Source organism: Canis lupus, chromosome 21 (genome assembly GCF_011100685.1).
Source record: "Canis lupus familiaris isolate Mischka breed German Shepherd chromosome 21, alternate assembly UU_Cfam_GSD_1.0, whole genome shotgun sequence".
Taxonomy (NCBI): domain Eukaryota; kingdom Metazoa; phylum Chordata; class Mammalia; order Carnivora; family Canidae; genus Canis; species Canis lupus.
The window spans coordinates 6,744,853-6,772,685 of NC_049242.1; the positions used below are offsets into that span (position 1 = coordinate 6,744,853).

General features: G+C 47.8%; 1 protein-coding gene across 3 annotated transcripts in view; it reads right to left on the reverse strand.

Annotated features, from left to right (window-relative positions):
* Nucleotides 1-1,324: 1,324 nt before the first annotated feature.
* PANX1 (pannexin 1) overlaps nucleotides 1,325-27,833 on the reverse strand; it is a 49,406-nt gene continuing 22,897 nt past the window's right edge. For 2 of the 3 annotated variants that reach the window (XM_038568297.1, XM_038568298.1), the window contains 4 exons: nucleotides 21,987-22,123; nucleotides 8,180-8,403; nucleotides 6,483-7,141; nucleotides 1,325-5,978 (listed from right to left, as the gene is read on the reverse strand). In XM_038568297.1, coding sequence (XP_038424225.1) covers nucleotides 5,899-5,978; nucleotides 6,483-7,141; nucleotides 8,180-8,403; nucleotides 21,987-22,123 — 1,100 coding nt within the window. In that variant the 3' untranslated portion in view covers nucleotides 1,325-5,898. Of the gene's footprint in view, nucleotides 5,979-6,482; nucleotides 7,142-8,179; nucleotides 8,404-21,986; nucleotides 22,124-26,872; nucleotides 26,978-27,833 lie in introns of those variants that run through there. The other variant, XM_038568300.1, reaches the window with a different exon arrangement.

The following is a 27,833-nucleotide window of genomic DNA, read 5'->3' on the forward strand; positions in this document are numbered from 1 at the left end:
AGCCAGGAAAGGTCCCAAAGGAATTTAAAATGGTGGAGGTGAGGTAGGGAGGGTTGGCAGTGATCAGATTTGTATTCTAAAGAGTCCCAACAGGAATGTCGAAGATGGCTCTATACGGTAAGACTCTAAGAGGAATTCAGGAGAGAAGTGATGAGAGTCAGCACTGGGAACGGAGTGAGGCCCGAGGAGGATGTTGAGGAGGTTATACTAGAAGCTCAGAGACAGAGAAGCTAGGATTTAGAAAAACTTCTTCGGGCGGCCCCAGGATTCCCTGATGTTTGTGCCCTGTGTTGTTTCCCCCCACTCCCCAAGTGTGCATGGGACCTGTGACTTTGCTTCTGAGTGACAAAATATGGCAAAGCTGAAGTGATTCCACAGATGTTACGAAGCTCCCAAAGCAGCTGATTTTGAGTTCACCTAAAGGGAGAATATTCTGAGTGGCAGGACTTCAGGTACAAACTCTTGAAGGAAGGGTTGGGCCTTCCCTGAGGTGAGACACAACTCTTCTGGGCTTGAGGACATGAGCAGTCATGTTGGAGAAACCCACATAGCAGGGAACTGCAGCTGGCCTCCAGCCAACAGGCAATGAGAAGCAGTCAGACAGAAGGAAACAAAATCTGCTAGCAACCCGAGGGGCCTGGAAGCAGCTCCATCCCCAGCTAAGCCTCCAGAGGAGGCTGCAGCTGGTCCACACCTTGGCTGCGGCCTTCTCAGACCCTGAGCAGAGGATCCAACTCAGCCACATCCAGACCCCTGACCCATAAAACTGTGAGATGATAAAGGTGTGTTGCTTTGAGGTGTTAAGGTTGTGGCAATTTGTTCTGGAATGATGGAAACGGAGTGCAACTTCTAAGGTTCTGTGGGGTACTGCCCTAGGAAAACAGTTGGGGAGTGGGAGGAGGCAAGGAGGGCTGCAGCCAGTGTTTACGGATTACTTTCAGCCAGGCACCGCCGCTCTGGATGGCTGGGATTTCCTACCTACAGCAGTAAATTGTGTTAAGTGAGCACATACAAGGGAGTCCCCCTCTTGAGAGAGGCAGGCAGGCCAACCCGTGTTTAGCAGCATATTGTTTCCGTTCCCGCCTCACCAAGCCCGGACAGACAATCCCCAATCAGAAGGCATGCGATTTCACCTTTGGAAATTACAAGGGTTGTAGGCCCTTAACCAGGGACTTTCATCCTTTGCTTACTGCCAGCTGGATGTTAGTAAGCACCATGGTGCCTACTGAATGCTATGTATCCAGCAGAGAAACCAGCCTCATGACATTTCAGGACTCATCTTCTGTTACATCTTCCCTGAAAAGACCAAAAATATTAAGACACATTTTTCCATTATGGAGGGAAGTTTTATTGAGGTGGATGGGACAGTACAAAACCAAAACATTGTTTTAGCTTCATCTACAGACAGGGCAGCCTCTGATCCCTCCTTAAAGGGAAGTCGGCTTGATGAGAATGCAGAACTTGGACAAACGACTTACGTGGAAATATAAAATGTCCCAGTGAGAACCATCAAACTGCAGAGCTTTCAAGATTCTTGTGCTTTTTTAAAGGATCATTTTCTAACACCATAATACGCTGTCATCTTTTGATCTTTGTGGACTAGAAAGCGATCATGCTTACCGAATGGCACAGAAAGGAACACGCTTATTTTTCTTTAAAAGTTTTGAAGGTGTTTAGTCATTAAAAAGAATTTAAATTATGCCCAGAGCAACACTTTAAAGAACTCAATAGACTGTAATTATGGTGCTTTTAAGAAGCCAACTTGTTTAAGAGGAACTGGCGGCTTCTGCTTTTGTAGGGAACACTTGTGACACTGTTGAATTCTACAAGGATTTTCCTCCTCCACTGGGCAGGGGAAAGCACTCCAGGCATGAGAAACTACAGCAACTTTTAAGAACTTGAAGAACGATCACAGATCAAACTGCATGCTTTCAGTGACAAAGTATTTTTAACAGCTAAGAAGAGAACCCCCTCAAACATAATACACTTCATTTCAAGCAGGCCGAACGAACCAATGGGGAATTTACATCTATTCTGCTCCACAAATGACACAGTGTCCTCTTGGACAACCTTTTTAAAAGGGTTCTTATTACCTGTGAAAAACAAGGCCAAAGGCCAACGATTGCCCAGAGGGGCCATTTCATCTCCATGCCCTCGTCAGAAACCCCAGTCAGTGCTAATTACACATTTCAATCTGCGATCCGTTTTGAGAGGTTGTTCTGGGAAATCACTGAGATCTGGAGCTTCAAAATTTCAATTCCGCTAATCATCGCAGGGCAAGAGTGAACTTGTGTTGAACTGAAAAGGAGGCCACATCTGACTGCACAGTAAGAAGTTAAGAACCTTCTGTTCACTGCTTACTTGTGGAGGCCGGGTCATGGACACAAACACTCCTCTCTCCACCAAGAGGCTGAGCGAGTCTCCCGTTTCGTCTCCTGCGGAGGCCTGTCTGCCTTTTAAAATCAAATCACTGTTGCCAACACACCAGACTTCTCACAACAGTGTGTTCATTTGTTCAGCAAATATTTACAGGCTGCCTATTACAGGCCAGTCACTGTCTTCACTTACACTACAGCGGTAGATAAAAACTCCCCTCGTGGATGTTCTATTAACCTCGTACTGACAATAAGCAAAATAAGCCAATACAAACACACATTAAGAACTGCAATAATCTGCCCCGGGAGCGGGGCTTGCACAGGAGCAAGGCCAGAGGCGCCCAGCCATCCCAGCTTGGCCCGTTCTTGGATAGGACAGGATGCTCAGTTAACAGGTAGCTTCTAGGAACAAACATAAACATGCAACAAGACCTGCCACCCAACTGAAGTTTCTAGCATTTTCACAGTACCACCACAAAGTCGCACAAAGCTCTGTAGAAGCGTTACGCTCACCCTCTCCACACACTAGAGAGGCTTCACAGGGGTCACTGGCAACAGCCTGATCTCTCCAGGGTACTGCCACCCACCCATTCCCGTAACCCGCTTTTTCAGCCTGTCTCTAAAAAATGAGATCCGCTCCTCAAAAGGTCTGGCACACTTATAAGTGTGCAAACATGATTTTACTAAGTAAACGCAGAGCTGAGACACCACTGGAAGCCTTGGCTTTCCACAAGGGCACAGGGGACTCTACTGTCTGCCTGTGGCCTGGTCTCTGGCCACGGGAGCACAGCATTTGAACCTTGGGTGCGCGGACACTGGTGGCCTCAGAAGGTGTATTTAGTCTTATATGTGTATCACAGGAAAGGATTTGTAGCTTTTAAAGTATTTTGGGTTTGTAACTTCCCGAAAGTTCCAACAATGTACACACTGGAAGTCTCTGCCCGTCCTGTGGTAAAAGCAAACACGTAGGTGGACACTGCTTTCAGAGTGATTGGTTCCAGCTCCAGCAGGTGGTTTACTAGCAAGGCATGAGCTGGAAACAAAGTCAGTAGCCCTGTGTACGCATTTAGAATCTGTCTGCCCATTTTCTGGAAAGCAATGAAATGACTCTTTACCCTCGGGAAAGGGAACCCTCAGAAGTAGTCCTTTAAATAAGCAACTTGCAGGGGATGGATGAGTTCACTTTTCTGATAACACTTTTCCCCAAGCCGGCATGTAGGACTGGGGATCTCCGTCAGCCTCTTACCTCCATGACGGTCATTCAAGGGCTTGCCCTCTCCCCTCCCCTGCAAGGTAAGGTCCAGAAGGCCAGAAGGCTCTTAGTGCTCAAAATCACTACGCTAGGGTTTTGTTCAAGTTTCACAGTGGAAGACTGGTGCTAAAAAATCTTTGGAAAAAACTACAACTAGACTCTAGAGACCACCAGCTACAGAAGTTATGGGAGAGAGGAGAACAATATGATGCCTCCCGAGAACACAGAGCAGTTGCTGGGAGTTTTCTGGAAGGGCTTTTATTGTGGCAACTCTTCTTTATACCTGCTGCTGCCTTTGACTAGGCTCTGAACTCCTCCAAGATGGGAACTAGCCTGATTCATTATATGCAACGATCAGTGACGAGCATGATGAGCCTGGGACACCCCAGAACCTACTGGAGCTCAGCATGGAAGAAGAGGGGAGAAGAACAGAGGTCAAGGAGTCCCACTATACCAACTCTGATGAAAGGATTATATGGGATAGGGCTTAGGGAGCTGCTGGTTTCCTAAAAAATGGATCCACTTTACTACTTCAAAACACAAATTAGGGTCAGCCTATAGGCAAGATGGAGCTGGCAGGGAGCTGGACTGTACCATAGAAAAAATAGCTCTCTGAAATCTTTTCAAAGTATAAAAAGAAACCAGTCTGGAGAGCTGTGATGGACACTTGGATATGGTGATATAAAAATGAGGAAAATGGAGTATTTAGGTTTTGCTATTTCTAAGTCGCACTGTGATTCAACGGTAATAAATATCATATAATAAGAATAATTTAAAGCACTGATTGCATCCTTAAGATTTAGCATTAACTTTCCATCTCAGAAACACTCAGAGAAGTGCAACTAAATCCACTTCTGTGAATATTCCAAAAAGAGAGTAGAATATTCTCAGAATACTCTGAGCAGCTTACACAATGTTTGTTTTTCAAACAGTAATTAGGTTAGGTAAACAGCTTTCCCTAGGATCCAATGTAAACTTTGAGGTTCCTGAGGATTACTCACTTTAGTAATGTGTTAACTTCCTAAGAGTAAAACCAGAGAGATCCACAGATAAAGTTTCAAAGGATTTTGTATAAAATGTAAACTTAGTTTGGGCCTATTTACATGGTTAGAACTGAGAGAGGTGTTTATATATTCTGAATTGGCCTTAAATGTTTATGAAATAATTCTTGGGTGTTACATAGCCATCTGTAAATTCTCCATCAATGCTAGAACATCCTTCCCACATGGCTTCAATTCTGACATCACACGATTCTAAATTAAAACGAATTTTTAAAAAATGTGCTTAAATATAAATAAAATAAACCACTAAGCTGGTCTGGTTCCAAGCACACCATATGGCAGATGTCATTTATATGTTCTGATCAGAATAAGCAAAATGTCCCCTTTTTAAAAGCAATTCTGTGTTCTGTTCATTTGTTTAAGTAACATCCTGTTTCAATTCCTTTGATAGCAAAGGAATGACCTGCACAAAACCTCCTGGAAAACTGAAATTTGTTCTTTATGTCCAGGCTTCCTCACTGGGCTGAGAAGCATCCTTGCCTGTACAGAAGTCACAATTAAATACCCCGGGGGAACAGTCTTCACCAAGTTTCTGGGGGAAGCAGTGCGTGGGCCACGGCCCATAGGAACAGAGAGCAGCAAACAGTGGTCGGCGATCTCAGCCTTGGCGGACAGGCAGCAGTGCAAAGAGAGCCTGGGTGGAACAAGAACCATTACACCAGCACTGTCCCCAACACAGGCCCCTGCCCACCACAGGCTCCACCAACGGCAGGTCCATCTGTGAGTCCACTGCTGGCCAGTGAATGTTTTTCTTGTGCAACAGTCATTAAGGGCACATAGGAGATTCATATTAAAATTGGATCCTGACATGTTTATATTATTTCATACCACAAATAAACCCTTCTTGAAGTCCTCACTGGCACCTCTGAGTCCCACTGCACCATCTCTACAGAAAGGTGTTTCCTTGAGGCACAAACAGGGCTTGGACTTTGGCTGTGATGCCTTCCCTCTTTCCATGTGACAAGGACTTACACATGCTCGCTGTGCTTTACTTATCACGGTGCTTCTCATCGGGAGTTCATGAACCATCTCCCACAATGTTTTGCGGGTCGTCATTTTCATTGGAGACTCAATCAGGCACACTCAGTATCTCTACTCTACCAAGAACCACCTGCTGCAAATCAGCTGGGCACCTGACAGAGCGCTTCGGCCAATACAAATCTATGTCACAGGAATCACGGATCTCAAGTTCAATGGGAAAAAAAAATTATCAGCAAGAAGAATCCAGAAGTCTCTGTCGAGCATTTTTCTCTCCATTGTTTACTTTAGTTTCACTGGGTACATTTGAATCTGTCAAAATGGAAAACAAATAGGACAAAAGTCACATAGCAGGAACCAGCAGCATGAATTGCCTTCTCTTCTATAAGCCTAACGTTCTTTGCTTTACCAGGTTTTGCTTCTTAGCCAAAGTTCAAGGCATAGTGAAGTGAGGTTAGGGCTAGAGTTAAATTAACCAACTCTCTTTTGAAAGAGATGGAGGACAATGGGCTAGAGGGTCAGAGGTACAGGGACAAAGCCACCAGGATGAATGACAGCAAGGAGGGATGCCTGAGCCAGAGGCAGAGACGGCAAGAGAAAGACAAGGAAGGAGGACTGTCTGAAGAAAACACACTTTCCCTTGGAGATCTGGGGCAGTACCAATTCTTCTCCTCTGTCTGCTGGTGCTGAGGGGTTTCACCCAAGACCACACAGGAAAAAGGCTTCGTGATAAGGGGGCAGGGGCAAGACTGCCGCTTGCTGACAAAGGACAGCTCTGTGGGCTCCCTTAGCCTCTGTCCTGAGAGCTAACCCTACCTTTGAGCTCTGTCATTGGGTCCTCTGGCTCCTCTCCCATCATTTCCATGGGTTCAACTCTCTTGCCGTCGACGACATCCATCTTGATCATGCCAAGGTGAGTCAGGAGGACCATCGGGTCAATGCCTTGGCCGCTGCTTTTAATATTCTCCAGGACCTTCAGACACTTGTATGACTTGAGCTCACTTATATTCTCCTCCAAGAAAAGGTTGTAGAGACTCAGGTCGCTGTATCCTGCAGACTGGAAATGCAGGACATCAAAAGTGGGCAGGAGTTCATACACTCTGAGGACATCTGTCTTCTGTCGGAACGGAACAAAGAGTGTGTAGATGACCACGGGGGCCAGCAGAACATAGACCACGAGGTTGATGAGGCTGAGCAACTGGAAGACGCCGACAGCGACAAGTTTGCACTGAAAGCCAGCGGGGATGGTGCTGTCGTTCCTCAGGATCCCCGTCTTGATGCTGCACACGAACTCATCAGACCCGGAGGACAGGCTGAAGTAACAGCCCAGGTAGACGCACGCCAATAGTACGATGCAGAGCGTCAGCAGCCGACAGCTGAGGTACTTGACGATCAAGGTCTTACAGTTTTTCTTTGTCTTTAAGTACTGCTCCACAACTGGGTACTTGAAGTGGCTTTCGGAGATCTCCCACAAACTGACAACAACAAAGGAATGAGAGAAATTTATACTCTTTGGAAATCAGATATCGAAGACGTAAATGCACAGAACAGTATCCCACTAAGCATCTTGACCACCTTTCCTCTCTCCCTACTTTACCTGCAACTGCACTGGCGTGGTGGGGAACAAAATCGACTTTAAAAAAAAAAAGAAGAAGAAAAGCAAACACAGAAGAGTGTCCCCCTGAGTATTTTAAAGGAGGTCTGGTCAGTTAAATGAGTTAGATTTGAAATTCTTAAGATGCCTGGCACCTGGTAAATGCGAAAGGTTGACTGTTCTTATTTTACTGTCTCTAAACTATAGTTTTCTCAATGTGCAGAATAAAGGAGACTTTCCAGCCTGACTAGAACACATGTGCCTTCTCCAGGCAGGAGGGGCGGGAGGCAGACAGCCCAATGGGCACAGGGCTTAGGCTTCGGGCTTAGGGACCTGGGTTGGGTTCCAGCTTTCCCACTGATCGCTGTAGGGCAGTTTTTATCTGGGGAGGAGGGGGCAGCAAGTAAACGCAGTTAGTTGTAATGACGTTCTGAGGGCTAAGTGAGATAATGTACCCAGAGAACTCCAAACAGCCTCTGGGAGATAGTATTTTAAAAAATGAGAGCTATTAATATGATGACCCTTGTTGATAACAAGAGTGAGGAATAATGTGAAAAGGAAAAGATGCTGCCTCCCACTTCTCTCTCAGGGGTTCTCCAATCTTAGTGGCCCCATAATCCCTTGTTCTCCTCCATTTATGGAGTAGGTCAAAGCCAGCAAGTACCTGTTACCCCAGCTGCAACTGCCTTTCAGGACATGAGACAGTGGGAAAGCCTCTGTGTGTGAGGACAGGTGCTGGGGCAGGCAGGTGGGAGTGAGATTTGGGGAAAGTGGGCCTCCCTGGCTGGCAGAGTATCTGTAGGTGGGTGATAGCCCCCACTCATCTACTATAGTGTGAACACTAAGCCCAGGTGGGCTGGAGGAGGGCTGAGACCTCATGCCCCAAAACCTGCCAAGATATCTGCTGGGGTTGAATTACCTTTGCCCCATGTTCTCATTAACACCCACAACTGGGCTGCCACCATCTCTCATGTCCTGATCACACACGCTCTTTGCGGCTTTAATTGCACGGTTGTAAACTTTGTCAAGTTCTTCCATGATAAACTTCAAATCTGAGCAAAGATGAGGAGCAGCTGCAAAACGCCAGAACAGGGAAGGCAGGTACAGGAGGATGGCAACCAGCAGCAGGATGTAAGGGAAGAACTGCAAAACAAGAGAGCGAATCAGGAGATCCATAGAGTCCTCACATCAGTAACCTGAGTGTACAAGTGAGGCTCTCAATTTTTTTCATTTTGAGACAAATGTGCATGCTCATGTCAATTACTGAGGAGGCTCATCACCTCCTAACTATTTAAGGCTAAATTCACCTGCCCAGGCACTTCACATCACTACACCTTTTTTTATCCCCTTCAATAGACTTTAATTTGAAATAACGAGCAACTACATGGTGACACGTGGTGGCTCCTCTATAATCACAGAAAGAAACAAAAAAATAAAATTACTTCCACATCTTTTAGAGCAATCTGTTAATAAAATCCCAATTAAGGAGTAGGTAAATGTCACTGTGGCCTCTGCTGGGTTTCGAGGGTTGATTTTAATTGCCATGGTTTTAGGAGGTCACTAATCTTAGAGTTCTTTTCTTTCCCCTTGCTCTAGAATATGGGAAAATGACACAGAAATGCCAACTTTGCCCAAAACAAATTAGAAAAATTGTGCCTTCGGTGATCCAGTGATCATGCCATTGAACAGCTGGAATAAGCAGTTAAAATTCACAGAATGGACCTTCCATGCTGGGACATACCTGAGGAGTACCCAATACCCTCATTTTACAGCTGAGTGATCTCAGGCCCAGATAAGCCAACCACACTAGGGCCACAGCACGTGGAGAGCACAACACATATGTTGCACATATGTCCACCAACAAACACAAGGAGATTCTGAAGTCAGAGAAAACAAAGAGCGACCAGTAACCAAGTGCATCAGGCCATGGGGAAAGAGAAGAGAAGGTAAGGAGGACCATGGACTACAGTTAGCACGGATCTGAATTTAAGTTCATCTTCATGTCCTTGGGAACTGAGGTCACTGAGCCTCTGACTCTCAGGTTCCCTACCTATGAAACGGTTGGGTAATATAGGAATCATGACAGTTAAGATAGATAGTTTGTGCAAAATGTTCAGCGTGGTACCTGGTGTGTAAAATGCACTACAACACACCAGCTGAAAACAATGAATGGAGTACTGCATGGGCACATTATCTTTATCTCACCTCGACCCTGGTAAGGCCTTTATTGATGACTTCACTGAACAAAGGAGAAGAGGAAGCCCTGAACACTTCCTGGCCATGGAGCCCAAAGCTGGAGCCAGGGACAGAATGTGAAGCCTGCCCTCTGAACCCAGAGCCATGCCTTTTCCACCATAATACACTGCAAATCATTTTACTTCTCTAGAAAACGTCTCCCTAGGTTTGAGTTAATCTCTCCAATTTCCTCAGTCATGGCCTTGAGAGGACACGGAACACACACATCTGGGAGCAAACAGCAGACCCATCACTGGGCCTCTCTCACTGTAAATTCAGAGATACAGAAAAGTTTCAAAGACAGTAGTGTTCCCACTGTTAACATTTTTCATTTGCACGGTATGCTTGCCAAGCCTAGGAAGCCATCATCAAATAAATTTCAGGCTTTCACTTGGATTTCTCCAGTGTTCCCACTTTGTTGCATTTAGTTGTCATGTCTCTCTAGTCTCCTTGGTTCTGTGACAGTTTCTCAGATTTTCCTTATTTTTCATGAAGAATGATGTATTTTTTAGACTTTATTTTTAAGTAATCTGTATACTCCATGTGGGGCTTGAACTCAAAACCCCAAGATCAAGAGTCCCACACTCCACCGACTAAGCCAGCCAGGAGCCCCAAGAATAGTATTTTTAAATGTATAAAATAGTATCCAAAAGTTCACAAAAGAAAGGGATGATAACTAACATAGTTATCATGACATTAAAAACCAAATTGAGATGTGTTTATTAATAAGATCCGACAAATGGTCTAACACCAACTTTGAAGCAGTGAAGCAATCGTGACAAAATCACAAATACCACTAATCCCATTAGGGATTGTTACCTACATAATACATATCTTTTGATGTTAAATTTTTGTTAGAGATGAATTAAAAAAAAATCAAGCTGTCACATGTTTTTCTATTCTGGTTCACAGACTCCCTGACACAATCTTGGAGGCCACGTTCAGGATTCCCACCCCATGGGAAAGAGGGCAGCAGCACCAATGCTTCCGAAGCTCTGCAAAGCCCAATCCTCAATACCACTGCTTCCATATGGGGTGCTGGCCTAGGTTAGGGTTTCTGAAAACCATCAGCCCAATCTGCAGAGGGCCACTACACAGTGAATACACACCAGGCTGTCATCAGATGGATTCTGGCTACATAATTCATAGTTGGCGGAAGTGAGAAGCACTGTGCCTTTGGTCCTCACCTGCTCTGAAGGGGGCCCATTAGCACAAAAATGTCACCGTGTGATGCGGACTCTGTGCTGCCTTCATAACCAAGACAACCAAGCATTTTCTGGGGAAACTACACGGAGAACTCTATTTCTAATTCAGGGCTGTGGGATATCTTTACAAGTCACTCTTGTTTCAAGCTTTTTTAATTAAAGAATTTTACCTCAAACTGTTCTTCTTGATTAAAAAGTGACTGTTTACAGTCTGTGACACTTTTTCCAATAGGTCTACGTGGTGCAATAATTAGAACCAATGAATAGATCAGTATAGCTCACTGTAATTGGAAAAATGAGTATTCAAAGCTATTACATATTAGGTGTTTGCTTTCTCCTCAGATATCCTCATACCTTGATCGTTGGTACCTCATACCTTGATCTGCAAGGAATGCAGGTGAATTCTCCATTTCTCAGTTTCCTCCACAGTTATTAAACCTCTTGTTTCTTTTTCATCAAAAATGAAACTGTGATTTTGAGTGACTCTTGTAACAAGGTGGTATTAAAATCAATTCAACTGAAACAGGAATGCCAAAAAGCATTAAATTATAGTCTTTAAGATCCTTTTGCCCACATAAGGAACACAAGAAAACTGCCAAGCTTTAGGAGTGCATCTGCTGGATGGGAATGGCTTTGTCCATTAGCTCTGTCTACTCCAAACAAGGTCTGAGACCCTTAGCATCCCTCAAAGCCATAGACAGAATGGTTGTAGACAGAATGTAGAGTCGGCTCCAGGACCACACAGACCAGGTGGGAATACACACTAATAAATAAATAATCAAAACATAAAAATAACGGCCGCGAAATACGCAGGTACTAAGTGCTGAGGACTAGAAGCGTCCTTGGGGAGGTCAGGGAAGGCTTTGCAAAAGAGGTGACATCTGAACTATGTTTTCAAGTACTGTGAGGCAACAAAAACATACAATAATGCCATTCATACATTAACACTCCACTCAAATTGCACCACTTCTGTGGCCCTTTGGACATACTCTTTCCTCTGCATGGAATTCTATCCCCTTTTCTGCGCTGCGAATGCCCATCCATCCAGGGCACCAAAGCAGATGACTGAGCCCACAGTGAGGACATAGTAAGAGCTAAGGCCAGAGGGATGGACTAGGCTGAAAGGTGTCCTGCCACCAAAACTCACACCGGCAACCTCAGGATGTGAGCTCGTTTGGAAGCAGAGTCTTTGCAGATGGAATTTGTTAAAATGAGGTCATACTAGAGTGGGTCCTAATCCAGTGACTGGCTTCCCTCTAAGGGGGCCACCTGAAGACACAGAGATACACAGGGGAGAAGGCACATGAAGACAGAGGCAGAGACCAGAGTGACATACCTACAAGACAGGCAACACCGAATGTAGAAGAGGGTGCACAGTTCTCCCTCAGAGCCCCCAAGAGGGACCCCACCAAACTGACACCTTTATTTCTAGTTCCTGGCCTCCAGAAATATGAGAGAATAAACTGCTGTTGTGGCAAGCTACTGAGGTGGTAGGAACTTGCTGCAGCAGGCCTTGCCACTCACACAAAGTGGAAGTAGGAACTAAATCACGAAGTCCACAGCTTCCCACATCACATGCAATGGGAGGCCCCTGGTAGAGAACATGATGGAAATTGATGTTAGAAAGATTACTATAGCCATGGAGAAGGGAAACCGGTGCAGGGGAGAGAGACAAGGCAGGAGGTTCCCGCAGCAAAGCGGCCAGAAGTGCTAGGCACTGGACTGAGAGGCAGCAGAGGGGGAGGGGGAGGTGTATGGAAGAGCCGCCGACAGCCAGGAACAGATGCTGCAGTGCCCTTTTGGAAGCAAGGGTGCTGGTGGCAGTGCCATTGGTTGAACTACAGAAAACAAAAAGGAACGGATTCCCAACAGAGGGGAGTGAGGTGGGAGGCAGACCCAAGAAGATGACAAATTGTGAACATAAAATACTCAAGAATTCAAACCCTAGTAGAGATGTGAGGAGGTAACTGAAAATAAAGGGGAAATATCCAGCTGACCTTACAATTCAGGATTTTGTAGCACACAGAGATGATCCAAGCCAAGAATGGCTGAGCTCATCCAAGGAGCATGTGTAGAAGGAGACAAGAGGGCCAGGGATGGTCATGGGATCCTAACAGCAGGGTTGGGCAAAAAAGAGAACCCTGGAAGAGATGGGAAGAAATGGTCCAAAAGTAGGAAGCATGTAAACCAAGAACAAGCTGTATTAGGAAAATGACATAAAAAGACACATGAGGGCAGTCCAGGTGGCTCAGCGGTTTAGAGCCTCCTTCAGCCCAGGGCCTGATCCTGGAGACCCGGGATCGAGTCCCATGTCAGGTTTCCTGCATGAAGCCTGCTTCTCCTTCTGCCTGTGTCTCTGCCCGCTCCCCTCTCCTTCTCTCTCTCTCTCTGTCTCTCATGAATAAATAAATAAAATCTTAAAAAAAAAAAAAAAAGACACATGAAAGATGACTGCGCTTGGCCACATGTCGTTCAGACAGTAAGATAATTCCAAATGTGGGAAGTCATGGGTGAAGGGCTACCCAGAATGGCTAGTGCATCCATGAGCAGCTTCCAGAGGACAGGGAAGAAAGGTGGTATACTCCATTCCACTCTGCACTCATGGGAAGACACCCATAGGCTTCATGATTCAGACATTCTGGGAGGGTCCTGGCACGAGGAGAGGTCGACAGAAGACAGGATAGTAAGCATGGCGTTTATGTGTGCGGTGGAAGCAAGGACGAACTTTCCTAAAGATCTGTGTGAAAATGGAATGAACTTTCCCAGGAGGCAGGGAGTTCCTTTCAATGAATCACCTGGGAGGGCTTTAGAATTCTAGATCAGGGGCAGGCAAACTTTCTCCTGCAAAGGGCCAGACAGTAAATGTTTGTGAGCCATAGGACCTCTGGTGCATAGGCGAAAGCAGACACAGGTAATGTGTAAAGGAAGGGGTATGGCCGTGTTCCAATAAAGCTATTTGCAGAAATAGGTGATGGAGGGCCTAGATTTGGCTGGAGCATGTAGTTTTTCAATCCCTTGCTCTGGATCCTTGTTTCTCAAAGAGTGGTCCACAGAGCAGCACCTTCAGTATTACCTGGGAACTTGTTAGAACGAGTGCAGGCCCGGTCAGACCTACTGACCCTAAGCCTACATTTCAACAAGGTCCTAGGTGACTTACACAGACACAGAATCTGCAAGATACTAGGCAGTATCAGCATCTCCTGGGAGGCTGAACAAAACCAGATTCCTGGCCCTCAGGTAAGGCTAAAGTTTGGAAACCTCTGGTCTGGGAGCCTCAGGGGACCCCTCTAAACTAAATTTCTGTGAATCCACTTAAAAGAAATAAAGACTTTTCCATTCTACTAATCTTATTTTCTTGTTCTGTTGCTTTTGGGTTTTGTTTTGTTTTTTCAAGGAAAACCCTGCTGTCTTGTTTCAGGAAAAAAAAAAAAAAAATCTTGCCTAGTAGCTGCCTACAGGATAAACTTGAACAAAGAGAACTTAAAAAAAGGGGGGGGGGGGGTCACTTATCAAACAGTCCTACAGCACCACCTGCCGGTCCCCTCGAATGCACACACATTTCAATTAAAAACTCCCTTAGAGGTTACCAGAAATGGGGAAGAAGAAAGGAGACGTGAGTGAAAGTGGTAGCTGAGGACAAATCACAGCATTAAGAATACCAAGGCCACAAACTTCACACTGATAGATACTTAAATATTACAGCGAGCAATCTCTTTGCAGGGAGCCTGGGCCTCCTGGTGTTAAGTCTGGTGTCAGAACTGAATTGAGGAGTGTTCACAAACCCTGTGCCTCGAATCCCCTCAGGAGACCCAGAATGCTCCTGGAGAATGAGGTCTGTCCTGAACAGGACATACAAATCGCTTCATTCCCCTCCTCCCTTCCATATATGTGCTCTGAGCACACACTGTGGGTGATGTGCTGTCTCAGAAGCACACTGATGAATGAGATCTGGGCATAATCCCTACCTGAGTGGAATGTGCAGTCTAGAAATAAAGAATCAGTTAAGTAGGATTAAGGCAAATAACTGCCACCTCCCATGGTTGTTCCAGGAAAAGCACAAGCTGCTTTGGGAATGCCCAAACAGACCAGAGTGTGGTGCGCCCGTGGTTCTGCTCGGCCAGCACCCCATTTTCAAGATCTCACTGCCTTAAGGCAGGTTGTGCAGCCTGTCCACGCAGAGGTTTTGTGTTGACCTGCCTGGTCTGGCCCTGAATGAGATCTGACTTGGCAACAACCCTCACTCTGGAGGTTCAGAGGAAGCGTCCAGGTGGCTAGGAACATTTAAGCTGAGACCAGAATAACACGTTAGGAGATAGCCAGATTGGAGGCGAGGATCAGGGGGAGGTTTTCCAAAGGAAGGCGTGTGTGAGACAGCTAAGACATGTGCGAGCTATAGGAAGTCGGGGTCCCTGGGGCCCCGGGGTGGTAGGGATGGGCCTAGCAGGGAGGCTGGGGGGTTCGCAGGGGCCAGTGGGACAGTGAACCTTGGTAACCAAAATAGCTTGTCTTCTAAAAGAAACAGACATTGTGTCGGGACAGTGGAGGGTTTTGTTTAGGGAAATTACAGTCAGAAAGGCCAAAAAAGGACCACCTATAGTTATGTGGAAAGAGGTAAAGGAGGAGCAGGAGTGAGGGCAGTGGGAAGGAACACTGAAGGAGTCTGGGAGGGAGAAATGGCCTGCTGGGCCCTCAGATTCCTGGTAGGTGTCAGAGTAGATCCCTCTACAGAGCCAGGGATCACAGCAGGGACAGGCAGGGAAACGGACTTCGGCTTCGAGCACGTGCTGGCGGCACATGCTTGGTCATCAGGGAGCACAAGCTCAGGACACAGGGGGGTGGGGTGGTCAAATTTGGGGCTCAGGAGGGGCAGGGGTGGCAGACAAAGACCTGGGTGCTGATGGCGGAGGGGAGGAAGCCGAGAGAGGCGCTGGGTGAGGTGATCCAGGAAGGGGGGCAGTGTGAGAAAGGGAGGTGGTCCAGGACAGAGCACCGGAGGAGCCCTAGCTTCTCAGTGCTGGGCAAAAGAGAAAGGACCTGCCAAGGAGACCGTGCGCCAGGAGTCCAGAGCGCTTCTGCAGCACAAGTGCATGGCCAAGGGCTGGATATCACAGAGAAGTTCAGTAGGACAAGCCCCCGGGGTGGGAGTGGAGGAGTGTTTGTTTATACAGCAACAGAGAGGTTGCCGGTGATGGTGATGCAGTGAGGGCGGCCTGTTGGACAGATGTGCCAAAGCGTTCGCGGGAAGAGAGCTTAGCTTGCAGGAAGGGGAGGCTGAGGATGCGGAGGGAAGAGATGGGGGACGAGGTGTTCCTGCAGCCAGGGGGGTGGGAGACTCCAGAACAGAGGTGGGACACACGGTGGGGTGGGGGCCAGCCCTTGGTCAGGAGATGGGGGGCCTCTTCCATTTCTTGGAAGGGAAGGAAAAGGTTGGGGCTGCCCTGCCGACCTCTGATCAGTCTGATGGCAGGACGCTGCGGATGTTCTCATGTCAGAGCTTCCGTGTCCTCTGAGAGTGGTGGGGGAGGGCCCCTGGGTGGGAGGAGCTGGCCGGGAGTGGGGTGCCCTACTTCAGTTCCAGGTGATGACGAAGGCAGGGTGCGGGCAGCCGCAGGAACGGAGGACACAGAGAGGGGGCACAGTCCTGGAGAGCAGAGGCTGGCGGGCTGCCTGCCTCACCCAGGTCTCACCGGCCGGAAATGCCTGTGAGCCGTCACCAGAGTCCTGGATGAACGAGGACTGACTGGGAGCGTGACAGCAAGGGACAGGAGTGGAGAGGGCGGCTGCGTGTCCAGAACAGAGAGGGAGCCGGGCTGAGGAGACGCACGTGTTCACGGCCACCTGGGACCACGGCCTCGTGGTGGTCCCCCGTTAGTTCCCCCACTGGACGGCTCTTCTCCTACAAAATCGCCTTCTGCATGGAGCTCAGGTTCACCGCCTGGCAGCCAGCCCGGGTGAGGGCGCAGACTTCGGAAGCCACACACTAAACCCGCACCTTCTCAGGCACAAAGGCCGCTGAGATTCGGAGGCCACGTGTTCTCCCACCGGCCGGCCATGGGGCCCCGGACCCAGCACCTACCCTGTACCCGCAGGTGTCTGAGAGGGCCCTTGCCAGCTCAGCAACCACAAGTCCACTGAATGTGGAGAGAACAGAAGAAAACCATCAGGAAAAACTTTTGACACTTTGAGAAAGGACCCAGCAGCCTCACATCCTGGCAAATACAAGACCTGCAAGCAGGGACTCGCACAGGCCCCGGACACCTGTGTTCACAGTGGCATTAACTGCAGAGCCCTGAGGCGGAAGCCACCCGAGGGCCCGCTGAGGGATGTGGGGACAAACAAAATGTGGTCTACGCACACGACGGGGTAGGACAGAGCCTTAAAAGGGGGGAATTCTGATCATGCTGCCACGTGAGCAAGCCTGAAAACACCACGTGGAGTGTGGAGCGCAATCAGCCAGACGTAAAAGGACACATCGACCTCAGCGATAGGAGGCACATGGGAGAGTAGACAAAAGACAGAGAACGGTTAGAAGGGTACATTTCATGCAGTGTGTATTTTATCACAATTTAAAAAAAAGCTGACAGAAGAAATCAATGTGAAAATAAAGCAGCTAGGATCACAGAATCTGGCCTGGCCAGCAAAGCCACGCGGACATTCAAATCTGACGTAGGATCGCTCTCTCCTCCAATCAGGCTGGAGCCTCAGTCTCTCTGACCACCTGCTTCACTTCCCTAGGGCTGCCATGGCCAGGTCCACAAGCTGGGCTGTTCAAACCCCCGTTTCCATCAGAGTTTGGGTGGCTGGGCATCTAAAATGGAGGTGCCAGGCCGCTAGGGGAGGACCCTTCCCTGCCTCTTGCAGAGTGTGGCAGCCAAATGTTCTGTTCTAGCTTCTGTCACACGCCATCTCCTGCCCAGTGTGTCACATCTCCGCCCTCTGTATATGTCTGAAGACACTAGTCCTAATGGATTAGGGACACTCTACTCTGGTAAGACCTCACCTTAATTCCACCTGCAATAACCCTATTTCCACAAACGGTCCCATTCGAGGGGACAGGCATTAGGACATCAATACATCTTTTAGGGTTCCACCCACAACACCAACCGTAACAAAGACTTCATCCCCATGTCTTGGCAGCACCTGACACAGGGCCTTCGTTACAGGGTCTCCTGGCTCTCCTTCGCACAGCACACTGTTCTCGTTTTCCTCACGACCCCCAGCTCTGACTCCTGCACCAACTCCTCCTCCTCTGGCAGCTCACAATGTTGAAGCGCCCTCAGATAGTGTTCTGTCTACACTCCCTCTCTAGGAAAGCCCACCCCAACACACAGCTCAATACCACCTCCCTCTGACACACTGCTATGGGACGCGTCCACACCCCTCCTACCCTGGACCTCCAGACACATCACAGCCCACTGCCTATCTGACACCACTCCAGGCATTGAGCAGCTCTGATGTCACGTGTTCAAGCAGATCCTTTTGGTTTCCTCCAAAACCTTCTCCTTCCCCAGACTTCTTCCAAGTAGTGAACGGCCTCCCTGTCACCCAGCGCCTAAATCCTTGATTGTGCCGTGTCTGTGACTCTGACCTTTCCCTCACCCTCCACGTCCAGCTGGTACACCTTCTGAGATGCCCAGAGTCTTTCTGTTCCTGGCCACCTGCACTACTATTCTCTCGGCCCACAGAGCCAGGAACCACTCCTGGGAGCCAAATCCAGCCACAACTCACCGTGCACACATCATCTATCTTGGCAGAGCTGGGGAGCTGTGGCTGATGCGTGCCCCACCAGGACAAGGAAATGGACCATCTGGCCCTTCAAAGAAAAGTTCACTGACCCCTGGTCTAAACACTGACGTCACCTGGGGCCATCCTTCAGTATAACCCTCTAGTCAGCAATAAAACACCTGTGTTGCTTTTTGACTGTTCTTTACCTTTCTGGAGATGAGAGCTTCCCTTCTTTTCTGCCTCCGGAATAAAGGCCTCACCCTGTGCCTGCCAAGTGGCTCCCTCCCTGCCCCCATTCTCTCCTGCACTCCAACACTGAGGATAAACTCCTGGAAACACCAAGATCCCCCACTCAGGGACCTGCAGTGGCTCCCACTGTCTCCAACATTTAGCCTCCACATCTGTTAAGTTTTCTGAGGCCCTCTATAACCTGGGCTGACCCTGCAGAGTCAATCACAACCCCACTGCCCCCCAACAGGACAAGCCAGCACCCTTCCTTCTCCCAGCAGGTGTCACTGGCCCTCCCCAGGCAGTGCACAGTCAGCCTCTTCTCTACCTTGCTGCCGTCAGCATTTATGTGTATTCTATAACGCCCTCCTATTACAAAATTTCCCACATCCCCAAACCTTCCCTCCGGCTACCACTCAGCTTGTTCTTCATTCTTCCTTTTCCTAGCAAGAGAGATTTTCTGGAAAAAAAACAAAAAATCTGAAGAAATTGTCTATTACCATCACTCTCATCTCCTCCCGTCCCGTTCACCCACTGCCATCTGGCACCCACGCCTCTCCTAAAATCACTCCTGCCAGAGTCACTAAAGATTTCACCAAGGTCAGTAAGTTTGTTTCATTCCTCCTATATTGTCGCCTCTGCGAGAGCACCGAACAGAGTTCACCGCTCTAAGGACACTCTCCTCTTGGTTTACACGATGACCCATCGAGCTGTCTGATTACTCCCTCTCAGTGTCTCTCTACGCATCTGTCTTCTCACCTCCCCTGCAACCAGACAGGGAGTTCTCTGAGGAAGGGGCCACTGCATGTGTGGCTCTCTGATGCCATGCATACACTCTAGTATATGGCAAGCGGGTCTTCAAGGAGTTGGCTAAAATCAACTCTCCAGCATCTATTGTTTTCAGTTCAAGAATTTCCACTTCTCTTGAAATTCCTCATATTATCTTAATTCTTTGACCAGATTATTCAGTGATTATTTAAATGTGTATCTGATCAATCTATTATCTTGATGTTCTGTGGGTCTGTCTCTAGTTCTGATTTTTCTCTTGGTTTTCTTGACATTGGTTATTTTTTTTGATTGACCACTGAAATTACATGTGAAAAACTGGACAAAAGTTTGAGGTTCTGGATGAAGTTACTTGCCTCCTTTCTGCTGCGGGCTGGTGGGCAGACTAGAGACACTGACAATCCTCCTATCTCCTCATTCATTCAGTACTGAAATGATTCAAACCAGGACTCTAGCCGCCATGAGGGCTTGTCTAACTTAGGATCAGCCTTTGCTCCCCAGGAATGGACTTTCAAGTCTGGGGTGATGACCAGGGTCCCTCCAACTTGGCTGGTCCCAACTCTAATTTTTGCCCTCAAACCTGTGAATCTGGAAAGATCTCTTAGCCAAACTTTCTTCCAAATAAACTAGACTACTAGCACCAGAAAGAGAGCTCCTCAGTCTCTCACTGACACTGGAGGAGGCGGTTTGAACAAGTGATTCCAAGACCGAAGGCTTGGCTGCCCACACTGCTCTACACAGTTTCTCTTTCTCCACTGCAGGGGCAGTAGATGGCCAGGGACCTGATTCTAGTCTTAGAGCCAGCAACTAGTCCTGAGTCCCCAGCTTGCTGCTCTCTCTAGGTGCCCTTCACTTTACACTGCATCAAGATCCTCGCATTTCTTCCTACTCTAAAAGTCACAATTTCTAACATCTCTGCCAGTTCTTAAACTGAACAAGCCAGATTATACATTCTTTTTCTGTGGCTCCATCAATGCCCAACCCAGCAACTAGTTACCACCTCCTTTCTCCTAAGAACAAAGGGATCTAAGCTATAACTGCATGGATTTTGACTTGTAAACACAGTTGTTCAGCTTCTGGAACTATGCCCATCCATATTCTTATTCTCTGTTGGCCTGGCTACTAAGACACGAAGGGCTGACGGAGACCCAACTGACACTAAGATTAAAAGTCAAAGAGAGGGATCCCTGGGTGGCACAGCGTGGGATCCCTGGGTGGCGCAGCGGGGATCCCTGGGTGGCGCAGCGGTTTGGCGCCTGCCTTTGGCTCGGGGCGTGATCCTGGAGACCCTAGATCGAATCCCACATCGGGCTCCTGGTGCATGGAGCCTGCTTCTCTCTCTGCCTCTCTCTCTTTCTCTGTGACTATCATAAATAAATTTAAAAAAAAAAAAAAATAAAAAATAAAAGTCAAAGAGAAAAGCCCAACCCCAAAAAAGAAAGAAGTCATTGTAGGGCATCACTGTGCCTGACGGCATGTAATAAACAAACAGGGGAAGAGGCCTGAGTCATAGCAAAGGACTTAAATTGTTCTTTTTAAAAAAGAAGGATGCTGTGTGTTCCATAATAGGTCAAGGCTGGAGAGAGTCAAACTTCAGCTTCTGGCTTTTCAGAAAATAAAATAGCATGCTTTCCATAGTGGAGGAGAAAAGAAGAAGAAACATAAATCTTCTACTTGTTTTCATGATGGACAACAGAACCAGTGATTGAAAATAATGACTGGCTGATGCACAGTCCTACTTCTATACACACAGAGAAGACCTAAAGGAGCCACTTCATTACACAGAGAACATTCTCCTGCACAAACTTGCCAAATCCAGCTAATTTCCTCACTGCCCATCTTCTATGTACCCCCCCACCCTTCCCCCGACCATGGAGTTCCTGACTGTCTGTACCTCTTTTCTGTAGGACACTGGTGTCTCCCATGCAGTGTGCCTTCCCTTCCTTGCAACATCTGGACCCAGCCAAAAGCAAAGGAATCTATCCCGAAGACTGTGTTACATCCCGAAGACTGTGTTACAGCCAATGCCCGCCCCCCCACCCTCCCGCAGAGAATCATCACTAGGCTTCCCAATGCTCTAGCAACACATTGGCTAGAGGAAACTAAATTGTATGTTGGCCCTTACTTTTCCCAAGGGACCCTGTGACCAGTGGAAAAGGCAACAGCCAAAGCTAGGTTTGAGTCCTAGCTCTGCCCCTGTCTAACACTGCCCACCCAGGCATTCAGGAGGCACTGAGAGCCTACTATGTGTCAGACGCTGTAGGGCAGAAAGAGTAGAAAGGTGACTTAGACACAAGAGGCAGCCACTTGAATAGGGCTAAAATCCAAAGAGTGCCTCAGCCCCCCCCATTGGGCTAGTGAAGGTTCCTACCAAGTAACCTCTGAGGTTTCTTTTGACTGGAAAACACTATGGCTGTATGATCCATGTTACAGCACTGCTGGCTGGCGACACACCTGTGTGTGGCTGTGGACTGGCATAGCCTCTCTGGGCCTCCGTTCTCACATCTACAAAGCAAACAGGTGAAATGTGCAAACATCCCCAGTTACCTTATGCAGCCACAGTGGAAGGCGTCCAGAATCGCCCTGCAAGGAGTCCTGCTGAACAGCAGCCCAACAGTAAGAATCCACGAAGGCAGCCTGCCGCCAGGAGAAGGAACTTGGGGAAAAACAGCTTATCTGAGTACCTGAGAAGCAAGAACAGATGGTGCCAAATAAATGAGTGCAGAGTATGGACCTTTCCTCCTTGGCCCCCCTCCCCACCTCAGGTCTCTCAGTATTAGCAAAGTCATGGAGCACCACGCCAAGAGTAGGTCAAAGCTAAAGCCCAGTGCCCAGCATCATATTCAGACTGAGAATTTAAGACATTTTTGGTCGACAGTGGTCATGACAGCAGCTTGGGCTCAGCTGGGGTAAGCTCTGGAAAGAAGTGCAACCACCATAAAAAGAAAAAGTGGGCAGGAAAAGATCCAAAGCCAAAAGTATAGCAGGGAGACATGTACAGGGCCACCTGAATTGGGTGAGGACTGAGACAAGGGAGGGTTATGGAGCAGGGGGAGGAGGAGAAGGGCTGATCAGAAAACTGGACTACAGGAGAGGTCCTTCAGAACAGAGAAGTCAGGACTTTTAGCCTGACCAAGGAAGGCCAAAGGAACCTTTGGGTGATAGATCATGGGATGGCAAATTGTTTTTTTGTCTCTTCCAAGAAAAAAGGTGGCATAGGTGAGAGCACAGCCCCAGCAGGATAGTGTAGACCTGCAGACAGGGGATGGGTTTAGGGTGAGGTGGCGGGAAACATGGGGGAGCATGTGCCTACGTATGCAGGCACAGTAACCAGAGGCTCAGGCCCAGAGCAGCCACACTGCCTTCCACACCCCGCACAGCCTAGCAGGTGCTAAGTGCTCGTGCTCTGATGCTGGTTCTTATTGCCACCCAAGCCTGCTGCTCATAGCTGGGTGACCTCAGGTCACTTCACTTTCTGAACCCAAGGCTCTCCAAACGGACAATGGCATTAATGCCTGCATTCTCTGTACACTGCCTGGTTCCCGGCAGTTGCTCAGGAAGTATTACATCCTTCTCTGTGAACTAGCAGGCTCCATTATTGCTTTACAGAGCAGGGGCATGTCCACCCTACAAAGAGGGGAAAGGATGGTAGGAAGCCACTGGGGTAGGCTTCCCTCATCCCTGGGGCAAAAAAAAAGTCCCAAAGGGTAACCTCCCTTGGGGAGGGGGTGGGGCTTTTTACTTGTGGTAGGAGAGGGTAGTAATGGAGGTTTTCCAGGGAGCAGATTCTTGCAGTGGAGGAGGTACAATGGGCCCGGAGCACCACCCCCCCTTCATCAGGTACTTCTACGCCCACAGATATCAAGAAAGGACTCCTTGGCAGGAGCCCTTAGAAGAGATCACTGAGGGGCACCTGGGTGGCTCAGTGGTTGAGCATCTGCCTTCGGCTCAGGTCATGATCCAGGCCCGCATCAGGCTCCCCACAGGGAGCCTGCTTCTCCCTCTACCTGTGTTCCTGCCTCTTTCTGTGTGTCTCTCATGCACAAATAAGTAAAATCTTAAAAAAAAAAAAAAGAGAGAGATCACTGAAAAGTCCCATATCATCAGAAAGTGTCCTATGATACGGTAAGTTCTTGCCAGCTAGGAATGGCTCAAACATGAGTTGGGGGTAGGTCACAGGTTTCAAGGACCTTTCAATGCTCACATGTTAAACTTGGGTTCTTGCATTTTTTAAAAAATAGACTAGTCGGAACAACACAGGGTCACAGGACTCAGGCCACAAAGCTCTGGAGTTAGCATGACTTTGCTAAGTGCTGCCTAGGCAGTCCCACCCACCAAGGCTTACTGAGCGAGCGGCAGACACACGGGAGGAAGCCAGGCCCAGGTCATAGATGGATGGTTTCTGGTGAGCTGCTTACTTGGCAACATCTGTCCAAATACTTTCTCATGAAAATGGACACTGCTACTAGGATTTCATGAAAATCTGTCTGGCCCAGGCATCTCTTGGTATAGTCCTGGCAGTACCACACAGCCAACACGTACTAACATTCTTTCTATAGGAAGAGGTGGGGCATGTCCTATCTTGGGACCTCCCAAATCTCTTCCAAGGCACTGGTGGAAACTGCCAGAGCATAAATAATTAAACTTTTTACACCACAGTTTCTGCAAAAGGGGAAGAAAGAAATATAACTGAGTCTAGAGAGACGGAAAATGAGGATGCGCTGAGCTCAGGAGTAAGTGTTCTTCATCTGGAATGGAAGGTCAGAAGAAAAGACATCAGACAACCAATATTCACAGGACACTAAGCAGTCCTTAAATCACTGCCTCATTTAAACCTCACAACCCAATCAGAGAGGGAGGGAGAAATGTATCTTATTTTCCTTTTACCCTGGATGAACCCAAAGCTAATTCCTAGCCAAGCTAGTAACTGGTAACAGCAGAATTTTAATCTCTTGATCTCTTAAAAACACTCTGGGCCAGTCACTCCAGCGAGGGCACACTGGGGAGGTCCTGGGAGCCAGGGCTCTGTCAGAAAGGAGGCGGTTTGAACAAGTGATTCCAAGTGACAAGGAGGGGCAGAGCTTTCTGGGAAGTCAAGGCCAAATCCTGGAAAGGAAACAGATCAAGCCCTGAGGTGTAGTCCCAGGCCTGCAATGAGAAACAAAGGAAGTCAAGAGCCAGGCAGCAGCGAGAGCCAAAGTGAAAGGTGGTGGTACTGAGAAGGGCAAAGCATGAGGGTGGTGGTAGGGGAGGAGACTGCCATGAGCTGGGTGGGTTGTGCAGCCCAGTGCCTCTGCCCCCTGGGAACAGCCCATCCCATCCTGGCTTCCAGGCACACCTGCCAGGGTGCTCAGCTGCTGCTGGGAGCCTAGGATGCTCGGGACCTGGATGGTCCTGACTCCTCTCTCCAAATGTACTTCCATAACTTCTACCTCATTCAGTCTTCAAAATAATATTGGGAAATATGTAAGGTGCTTTATATATTTTCCTAGTGGCCTTCCAGTAAGGAAAGCTTCCAGTTTCTCCCTCCTCTGGCTGTTTGAAACTATTCACCAGATTATTCTTCCTAAAAGCCCAGTTCTAGTCTTCACACTTCCTTGGCTCAACATTTTTTTGCTGGTTCCTACTGCCCACAGTATAAACCCAAACCGATGCTCCAATCCAGCCCAATCAATGCTATGGCTTGCCCAGGCCCGATCTGTTCCTAAAATCTGTGTCTTTCCTCACACTAGTACCTCTGGGGGGGGGGGGGGGGGCTATGTCTGACACTTGCTTGTTAAGTCAATGTCCCATCTACACTGTTTACTGCCATGGTCCATCTTTCAAAGCCATGAAGCTTCCTCCCTACTGAGCTCCATCAGAGACATGCGCATCATCACCTTCAACTACGCTGTATAAACATGCATGTGTATCTTATCGCAACTCCACCAACAGGGTAGACACACATATACACGAACACACACACACACACACACACACACACACAGTCTTTCTGGCTCTCTCAACTGCATATAGAACCCTGTATCAAATAAGTAACACTTGTCGGGTGCTTTAAATGTTTTGAACAACTATCATAAGTACTGTCTCAATGTTCAAGCATCCTGGTAAGATAGCACCATCCCATTAGATAGTTGAGGAAACAGAGCTCCCTGCTGACCCACAGCGACCCTCCAGCCACATTCCCACACTCTTCCCACTCCTCTGTGTTGTGTGATGGCTGAATGAGCACTCTGATTTCTAGGGAGTAGCTTTAGTGAGATATGAACTGTCTTTCACAACTGTGCAGAAAGCAAGAAAGGAGTTTCAGGTTTACACCAGGAACAAAGAACCCCACAACTTTCGACTTGCTGAGAGTCCAGAGGCTGCTGCGGGCTTTACTCTGATGTGTCTGGCCAGATGCAGTGAAAGATCGTGTGGAGGGAATGTGTGTTCATGTGCCCCATGGACGCGTGGCACCAGCTAAGTGAGGGACCCACACCACAGACATCTCCCCATCCATCCTCCTGGCCTTAGCCTGAGCCTTAGAATCTTAGAACTAGATCTCTTTCTTAAAAAGAACCAAATTTCTCCCCTTTCGTCTTTCCAGGATACATCAACCCAAAGCCTCACACAGCAAGTAAATGCATTCTGGAAGTCCCAAATGGGCTACTAGGCCTTCATTTGAAGGCACTGACCCCCAGGTGCAAACATGTTTCAAACCAGTGGGAAAATGCAAGAATGTCTATAGCCCACACTGACAAGAAAAAAAAAGGCACTGAGTTGAAACAACAGTTTTGTTTCCCCTTAAATCAAATTGACTCATCAGGTCTCTGTTTTCCACACCCAAACCCGAATTTTTCCTTTCTTAGAGAGGGAGGTGGGGTGGGAGGGACAGAGGAAGAGGGAGAGAGGGAATCCCAAACAGCCTCCATGTCTGACGTGGGGCTTGATCTCACAACCTCAAGACTATGACCTGAGCCAAAATCAAGAGTCAGACACCTAACCAACTGAGACACCCAGGCAACCCCCGTCCCCGGCTTTTTTTTTTTTTTAAGATTTTATTTATTTATGAATAAGACAGAGAGAGAGAGAGAGAGAGAGAGAGAGAGAGAGATAGGCAGAGACACAGGCAGAGGGAGAAGCAGGCTCCATGCAGGGAGCCTGATGCGGGACTTGATCCTGGGTCTCCAGGATCACGCCCTGGGCTGAAGGCAGCGTTAAACCGCTGAGCCCCCCTGGCTGCCCCCCTGCCCTGGCTTTTAAAGAGAACCCAACCAGGGCTAATCAAGTGTTTTCTTGTAACTGAGTTCCAAGTCCTCAGGTACTTCGCTACCTATCCCGGCTCTATAGAGCAGAATGAATGGTTTTCCCCTTCGAGGCCTAACAAATTAGAAAAGGCCCCATCGGTGCACAACGCTCTCACTAAATGGACAGGAATAACAGCCTGTACCTACCGACCATGTGGTCCAGGATGGGTGACCAGCAGACTGCACAGTCAAAGGGTACACACAACCAAGCTGGCGAGCCTCAGATGGAACCTACGAGGCTCCTTTCATTCAGGGAATCACTGATGGCATAAGCAACACAACAGATTAAGCTTGCTAAATGCAAGAGCAGAAGAGAAAAGGAAGCTGGAATCAGACCCTGCCTGCACGGAACCATGGAGTCAGCCCTACCCAAAAGAACAGACTGGAGAACTAAGTAGTAGTCTGAGCAGTTTCTTTTCTGTGGTGAGGAACCTTGAAAGTCTACACCACAGGAAAGAGGAGCTTGTGTAAACCCAGGGTAAAACCTGATGATTGTCCAGTGAATAAAATTCTCATGACCTGGGTACCAGGGCAAAAAAAGGCATGAAAAGAACTCAGTGTTCTAGGAAAGAGGCAAAATAGTACTCAATGTATTTAAATATTAGATTACTTTTAACATCTGAGATTGATTAACTCAAATACACAGAAAATTACAGAAAATAAGATAAGAGACACCCTGGAGTTTAAAGCAATATTTTGTTGTATTTACCTTTTTAAAAAAAAATGAGCATTTTACTTGGATTTTTTTCAGACCTACAGAGAAATTACAGGAATACTGCAATGATGGTCAGCCAAAAAAAGGAAGGAAATCCTGCCATTTGCCACATGGATGGACTTTGAGGACATTATGATGAGTAAAATAAGTCAGAGAGAGAAAGACAAATCTTATATGATCTCACTTAAATGTTTTATCTAGTAAAACCAAACTCCTAGAAATGGAGAACAGTTTGGTAGTTGCCAGAGGTGGAATATGGGGGTGGGGTACAGGAAATGGGTGATGGTGGTCAAAGGGTACATACTTCCAGGTATAAGGAAAGAAGTTCTGGGGGTGTAATAGCACAGTGATTATAGTTAAAACTACAATACTGTATTTGTACACTTAAAAGCT